Raw genomic sequence first — 7,803 nt, 5'->3', positions numbered from 1 at the left:
TTTCTTGAATTTTCCCGAAATTCACCTTTCCTGAATACATCGAAAAGGTAAAGCACGATAAATTACCAAATCATCGTCTTTGCAGAATTGCAATTACACCAAAATGATATTAAAGTTTAATTAATTTTGTTGAATTCCATTTTCATATGTGTTTTTATTCCCTTTCAAATTAAACAACTAGTTAACTCTGAAAACTTAAAACTTACAGACTAAATATTTTATATATATATATATATGCGGGGTTACTGCACGTTGCTGACCTGTAACGGCCTGGCCATTGCACCACCTCGCGATCGAACATACAATATTATCATATATACATACAACAAAAGCACATCTCTTGTATAAATGGTTATATGCATTTTGCCATTGCATTTTATTTTATATGTTCGATGCTACAACATCTATAAGCTGAAAAAAAAACGTTTTATTTTATATTTTCAACATATAAAACTGCGAGTGCAACGTCATTCTAACTATGCTCCGAGTAATGCATTTTCATGTAAATCGTACATTGTACTTACTTACAAAAAAAGTACAATATATATACGTACATACAGACTGATATCCCAGACTGGGTTATGTATACATTTGTGTGAGGATTTGATGATTATAGGGAGAGAAAAAGAACAGAAAAAATCCACACAAACGCTACAACAGACTGAAATGGAAAATATATAAATTGTCGATAAACCAAGATGCATCTTTCATTGCATCGACAAAAAGCATTTTATTCTCGACTTTATTAGATAAATTTCAAACATTGCATTGGATTGGTATACATATAATAATAAGAAAATGAAAAGAAATCTGCTGGTTGATTATTATTTTCAAACGGACATTGCCTTATCCTTTACTTTATGGTGCACATTATCTGTTAATAAATTATAAAATTTGAATGCAAAGTAAAATTTATTTATCCATTTGCACGAGATAGAAAATGTTTGCCATTTCGTAGATATCGCAAAATATTAACATCCGTTTAATGGAAATGTGTATAAATATCGAAATGTATATGCACACGGTGGATTCAAAGTCGATTTTACAGCATAAAATTAGTTTTCAATCATTGCAACTTCATTGCAATAACACTTTTTGTTACCAGACGAGGAGGATGCAACTCATGTAAAATAAAAACAGTGAAACCATTTTGGCTTTCAAATTAACTTCGTTTTTCAATCCACACAAGTCTGTTCGGAGTTTCGGATATGGGGTCTACGTTGAGAATTTTTTTTGGTTATAATTTATGTATAGCATGTTGGTTTATTCGTTCTCTAAATTGTAACAATTAGGCCACATACATGTTCACATTACTGGAATTAATGGAATGCTTCTACTTATTGAATAATAAATCATTTTTCCAATAGTTAACGTTTGAATGACTTTCGCCACGTTATCATCTTCATTTGTTTAAAATATCACCTAGTGTTTAGAACAAAATCTATTACTTCATTCGTTTAATCATTCATTTTATTATCACGTTATGCGTAAATTGTCGCTTATTTTTGTCACTTTTCTCGATAGACAGTGATTAGCCGCCCAAAACATTTTCCTACAACAACAGGTTACATTGTACATAAAACAGCAAAATTTTCAGATGTCACAAGTCTCGTTTCTGTTCACAAAAAAAAAAAAATCACAAAATTTATGCTCGAGTTGCAGTGGTGTCACATTTTAGTGTGTGCATTTTATTAAACTGTTCATGAATATTGGCTCTCAAGTGATAAATTTTATGCGACCTTGAATGAAGTTCCATGTAAGAATTTTCGAAAAACAAACAATAATTACCTGACATGTTACATACCAGGAGCGAAATAGTCATTGAAGGAGAAAGAGAATAAACAAAATTAACTTCAACTATATGCGGTAACGCGGTCGTTATGTCTAGCCGTCTGCAATCGATCCAAAGCGGGTTTCGTATAGCGCTTCCTTTACGTAAATACCCATCCACTGTATAACTCAACCGATTCAGTCGATTGTGTTTCGTCATATGGGATTAGTTGTTATCGTTGTCACTAAATTATACTTACGTTTTCAGGCTCGTGACGTATTGAGCATATTTTTTTTTTCTTCCATTCGTTCCTCTCACATAAGTAATTTATATGGTTCCTGCACGGTTTATATTGGAAAGATTTCGTTCTTGTCTTGTATAACAACAACATTTTTTTTCTTACCCTATCCCTTAGCTCATTTATTTTATTTAGTCGATATATTGTGTCTGCTAACAGTTATATAGGATTCTATTGAATGGAGAATTTGTTACTTTCAATCGGAATGATTTTATTATTTGCTTTATTCATAATTTGATTATTTAGGACTTGGCATACAGAATTGTTTACATTTTCAAAATGTATATGAAAGAAACCGATTTTCACATCAAATTACAGTATAAATGAATGTTATAATATAACTGCTATTGAGCAACCCGAATAATTTACAAATTTCAAATTTGTTTTCGGCAAAATTGTTAATTTCGCAACTTTTCCAGTTAAAATTTAATTCAATTGTTTCAGGCGGTATATTTTCGGGGAAATAAAAATATTTACCAAACATGAAAAGAGGTTTACGCTTAATTTGATGTAAGATTGAAAATTGATAGACTTTACTCTTTCGGAGCTGTGTGTTCTCAAGCAAAGTCTCATAAATTTTCTATTCGAGTTAATACATTTTTGAACATTTTTGCGAGTTGTTGGACTACAACTCGCGAAATTCCCTAATATCAATCGTCCAAAAGACACACAATGTAAGTAATTGTTGGGTAAAAAACGTAAGAAGGATATGGAATAAAAGTTTTATTTGCCGTCACACTGTTCATAGTTATCCAGATATCTAATTAAAATCGAGCGGACCTAATAAATAATTCGCAACACTTATAGAGGTCTTTGTTTGATCAAGTTATAAAGATATTTGTTTTGCACAGCTACAAATTTTTAAAGTGAAATGACTTTAAATTCATAAAACTTTTTTTTTATATTTCACACCAAATTAAAAATTTAAATATTCGAAAACTAAACAATTATCGAACAAAGAAGCGTACTGGAAAAACTCAATTCACTACATTATCATGCGGGGTGTGTAGTGTACAACTTCACACCTTTCCAAGAAATCAGTATACTGACGATTGAAATGAATCGTTCAAGTCCAAGCTGTTGTAAGATCTACACATTTCTTTATTCCCGAAATCTCAATCGACAATTATTACAATGGTGAGTCACAGATTAATATTTTAGTGCAACATCCCGTAATTTCTAATTTACACTTAGAACATTGTTGAAATTATTGCATTTTCTTTGCGAACTTTTTTTTGCAGAAGGAATTTTTATCTTCAATTTACCACCGTCAATTTATCACTAACTAAAGTGAATTATATTCTTACTGATATCCTTTCGAATGTGGGATATTCTGGCACAACTCAATTTTTCCCCTTGAGTTGAGATGAATTGAGTTGAGTTGAGAAATCTTTTGTTATCTCAACTCAATTCAGTAAAATTCTTTTGTTGCCACAACTCAACTCAACAAATGAATTGAGTTGAGTTGTGATGAATTGTGTTGAGTTGTGATGAATTGTGTTGAGTTGGTCGACTAATTCGGTCTAATAAAATTCGTTTATTAAAAAAAATGACACGGACTATCTATTAGACGATGCTAGAAAAAAAAAATTAACTCCTAAGTTACCGACACCGTTCTGGCGCCCGGCTCGCATTGCGGCCCTCCGCTTCGCTCCGGGGCAATGGGCCGGATCGCTCGGCGTGCTAAAACGCTATGCCAACCATAGGGAAGTAATCCTTTTACGAATTTTCAATGTACGTAAATAGCGTTTTAACACGCCGAGCGATCCGGCCCATTGCCCCGGAGCGAAGCGGAGGGCCGCAATACGAGCCGGGCGCCGGAACGGTGTCGGTCACTTAGGAGTTAATTTTTTTTCTCTCGCATCGTCTAATAGATAGTCCGTGTAATTTTTTTTAACAAACGAATTTTATTAGACCGAATTGAGTTGAGTTGAGCTGAGATAGAGCCCAACTCAATTCATCTCAACTCAACACAATTCATCGCAACTCAACTCAATTCATCTCAACTCAAGGGGAAAAATTGAGTTGTGCCAAAATATCCCACATTCCTTCCGAAACAATTTTTTATGCACGTAATTCAATTCACAAAAAACCGCTATTTCATGAATCACTAGGGATTTTAATGCTGCTAATGATGTTAATATTGCTTTTTAAAATCAATTTCTCAAAACCTTCAAATTGTTAATTAAAAACGTGAATTATTCTACGTGAATAACTGCGGTGAAATAAAAAATTTAAAAAAAGCTCAAATCGATTACACAATTTTGCCTAAAACACAACATTATTTATATAACAAAAGGCCGTCGCATTTGAATTTGTCAGGAAAGTGTTCTACGAACCTGTGGTGGCATTTTTTTAGTTGATTTTTTTATTGAAGAGCCTTTTTCACAGCTGAGCGCAGCTCTTTCACACTAATTTACAGATTTCACTGTTGTTTTTTTATTCCGTATTTGGCCACAAATAAATAAATTTTGATTTCACTTCACTTGTTTTTAGACAGAATTTATTTGATTTCACTTCACAGTAGTTTGAATTTTTGTATCACTTATGAACATAAACTGATATTCAGCCAGTTGTCAAAGTCCTAATCACATTTATACTTCGAAGTCGAACTTATGCGTGTGCATTGGAACTGTTTACAGATAACAAACCTAACAAATGCAACATAGACAGCTCAAATGGGCGGTATGTAAGACTATACTGGCTTTCAAATCTGGATACACTCATAGTCGATCATTTCAATTTGCTTCCACTTTAACAATTTTTTTAGACTCGAAAACTCGCTTGTGTATTTTTGAGCAACAATCTTTGGTAACTGCCTTTTCGACAAGGCAACTTTATATTACTGGATCAAATGGACCTTTTCAAATGCCGCAGTTAATGCGAGTGGCAATATACATAAAAGTCCTTTCTGCACTCAAAAGAAAATCCTTTTTGAAGAAAAGTCTCAAATTCGTTGGTAATAAAAAATTCTTTAAACTTTAAGAAAATTGAAAATCTAAGAAAAAACTTGAAAATCGAAGAAAACGTCTTTGAGAAAATCTTGTGCACTCAAAATACGCGATTTACAAGGTGTCAAAAGATGGAAATGGTACTTCTCGTGTGAAATTTACCTATCCGAAGCGTATCCTGTATTGGTAGAGTTTGCAAAATATGAAGGAAAAAAAATTGTCGACTGCACAATTCCTAATTAAGATGGAGTAAAAGGTCCGAGGTCGGATGTACTTTGTCAAACTGTGATTTGGGATACCATTTTACACTATCATAATCCGGTTTTTATGAAAATTTGAATTTTAACTCTTGATAAGCAGACTACTAGCACTGTTATCAATCCGTGATTTTATATCAAACTTACTGATGAAGTAACAAAGTAAGTAACAGACCTAAGAATATATTCCGATGAACTAGTTATTTGTAAAGCACCTCATTTCCTATCTTTTTGAACAATTACGATTGTTGACGCGACTCACAGCACTGAGCGACTGACGGGGTATCATCGACTGAGTCGGCAACGGAGCCTGGTGTTTCATTGACTGCTCCGGAACCATCAACCAACCGTTTACAAACGCCTGTTGCAACATTAGCTATACCCCAGAAACCATCCAGGGCCATAGTAAGAATTGCCTTCTACTCAAATTATCTTTCAGTTTTAGTTATTATGTTTTATCTTTTATTTGCGAAGAGCCCGAAACGAGAAATGCAATTGATGGTTAATGGAGAGAGCGAAGATTTAATTTACGAAGATGTCGCCTATCCGTCACGGCGACACTTCACACACGTAACTGAGCTTCGGAAAGTCGTCGTTAAGGATATGGACTTCAACGGAACGTATGTTTGCAACAACTGCAGGATGGTAGTCCGGAGCAGTCTTAACAAGAATAACACCCGGACATTTAAAGACCATTTGGCTCGCTGCATCGAATTCCAGCAGAAAAACCAACAAACGGACATAAACGGAGACGATGCTGGAGAAGGAGGCGATGCTGGAGAAGGAACGGTGGGGGAGAAAGAAAACAATTAATAGAACAAACAGCTGAGAATGTGCCATCGAAAAGTTCTTAAATTGTAAAAAATATTGTTAATAAAATGTCTCGTTTGCCGATGAAACATTTGTTAGATATAGAAGCTGCAACAACCCTTTAAAAGAAGAAGTCTAGCCATGCTAGCAACACTTTTCAAGTAACTTAAGGGACTGATATTAAATAGTCCCGGTCGACAAACTTCCATAATCATGTATCCATTTTCTATCCATTTCAGCAATTTTTATTTCGTTTCTGGAATCACATAATTTCAGTTATAACAGTGTTCACTGAAGACTTTCAATTCTAATTAAGGTACTGGAGTGCTCCAAACTTTTTTGCATTTCGGACATTTCGTATTTTTTGCCATGTATTTGCGAAGGCAGCTGGTGTGAAAACGTCCGTTGCAAGTATCTCCGTTACAGTCAGCCCCCTGAAATTTTACAGAAAAAAGTAAGTTTCGGCTAGGGCGGACTGTAGACAACAATGATGTTCCTTTACCTTCAACAAAACCGATTTACACAACTGACAACTGTCGACATTGAATTTACTCCGAAGAAATTCTCCGAATTCGGCTACCGATCGTACACCGAAATAGACGTGACCATTTTGTTCGTAAAAGTATCCCTCTTCAATCCAATCATTTAGCAGCTTCTCCAATTGACTCATTGTGAGATTCACATCCTTGTTACGATTTGGATTCATGATATTCAAAACCGATATCTTGCGCAGCGAATGTTCTTCGGCCATTGCCACTTCCTTCATTAACAATCGGAAGAACTCGATCTCTGTTTGTTTATACGTGGCTTGTAATCTGCAAATTAGTAATAGATAGAATGACAAAGGAAACGGGGAACTTCCGTTTAAGTTACTTCGTGATAGCGGATTGACTGGTATTGACCATAACGACAAATGTTTTATCATCGTACTGCGACGATACAATATCGATTCTTTGATCATACACGTGAATCTTTTCGTTGATTGCATCGACAATGGGTTGTAGATCGTCTTCAGACGGAACGCCACGGTTTTCTATTGAAAGGTCCCTTATGAGAAAAACAAATATTTTCGAACCGACAAATCTTGTGTTTACGTGAAGCGAATAGGTCCACCAATACTTTATTAGCACTGTCCGTGCTTATACTGCCTCGACTCATAACAGTTTGTAGAAAACCACGGTGAATATCTGAATATCCTGCAGTCATTTTTCTGACCGTTGAAATCGTTGAAATGCAAATAGCGCGAGAAACAAAGTGTTTGTGTGATTGTCAAAGTTGTCAAATCACATGAAGCGGATGAAACAGCTGGGGCGTATTTGTAAGGTGTGAGTCTCCGTTTGTAAACGGGCAAAATTCTTCGAGCGATATTTGAATTGCGACTCAACCGAATAGAATCAGTTTTCACGATTATAAGCTATTAAAGCATAATGCTTAATTTCCACTTATCAAAAAAGTCTCCGTGTGAGAGACAAAATTCAATTTTTTCAATTTTTGCTTTGTTTACTTGACAGCTTACTCTATCACGGCTCTCACACTGAGTACTTTTTGTTGAGTGGAAATCATACTTAAAGGAGGCCTCACAGTCATCTGTTTTCCCTCCGTTTACGAGATGTTTCTATTGTTGAGTTGCCATTTAAATTGTTTTAATTCCAAATGTCAAGTAAACGACAGGAAAACTGAGGCAAAATAGATGGAAAACAACGACTGTGAATGCTA

General features: G+C 34.8%; 1 protein-coding gene across 1 annotated transcript; it reads right to left on the bottom strand.

Annotated features, from left to right (window-relative positions):
• Window positions 1-6,309: 6,309 nt before the first annotated feature.
• LOC119073818 (non-structural maintenance of chromosomes element 1 homolog) lies at window positions 6,310-7,364 on the bottom strand. Its single transcript, XM_037179595.1, has 4 exons — window positions 7,182-7,364; window positions 6,961-7,120; window positions 6,590-6,902; window positions 6,310-6,521 (listed from the first exon to the last, which is right to left on the bottom strand). The coding sequence occupies exons 1-4, from the start codon at window positions 7,291-7,293 to the stop codon at window positions 6,399-6,401; spliced, it is 708 nt and encodes a 235-aa protein (XP_037035490.1). The 5' UTR covers window positions 7,294-7,364; the 3' UTR covers window positions 6,310-6,398.
• Between the last annotated feature and the right edge of the window lie 439 nt (window positions 7,365-7,803).

This window comes from Bradysia coprophila, unplaced genomic scaffold (genome assembly GCF_014529535.1).
Source record: "Bradysia coprophila strain Holo2 unplaced genomic scaffold, BU_Bcop_v1 contig_138, whole genome shotgun sequence".
NCBI lineage: Eukaryota > Metazoa > Arthropoda > Insecta > Diptera > Sciaridae > Bradysia > Bradysia coprophila.
Note: the sequence above shows the minus strand (reverse complement) of the source record. Positions and strands in the feature narration are given on the sequence as shown.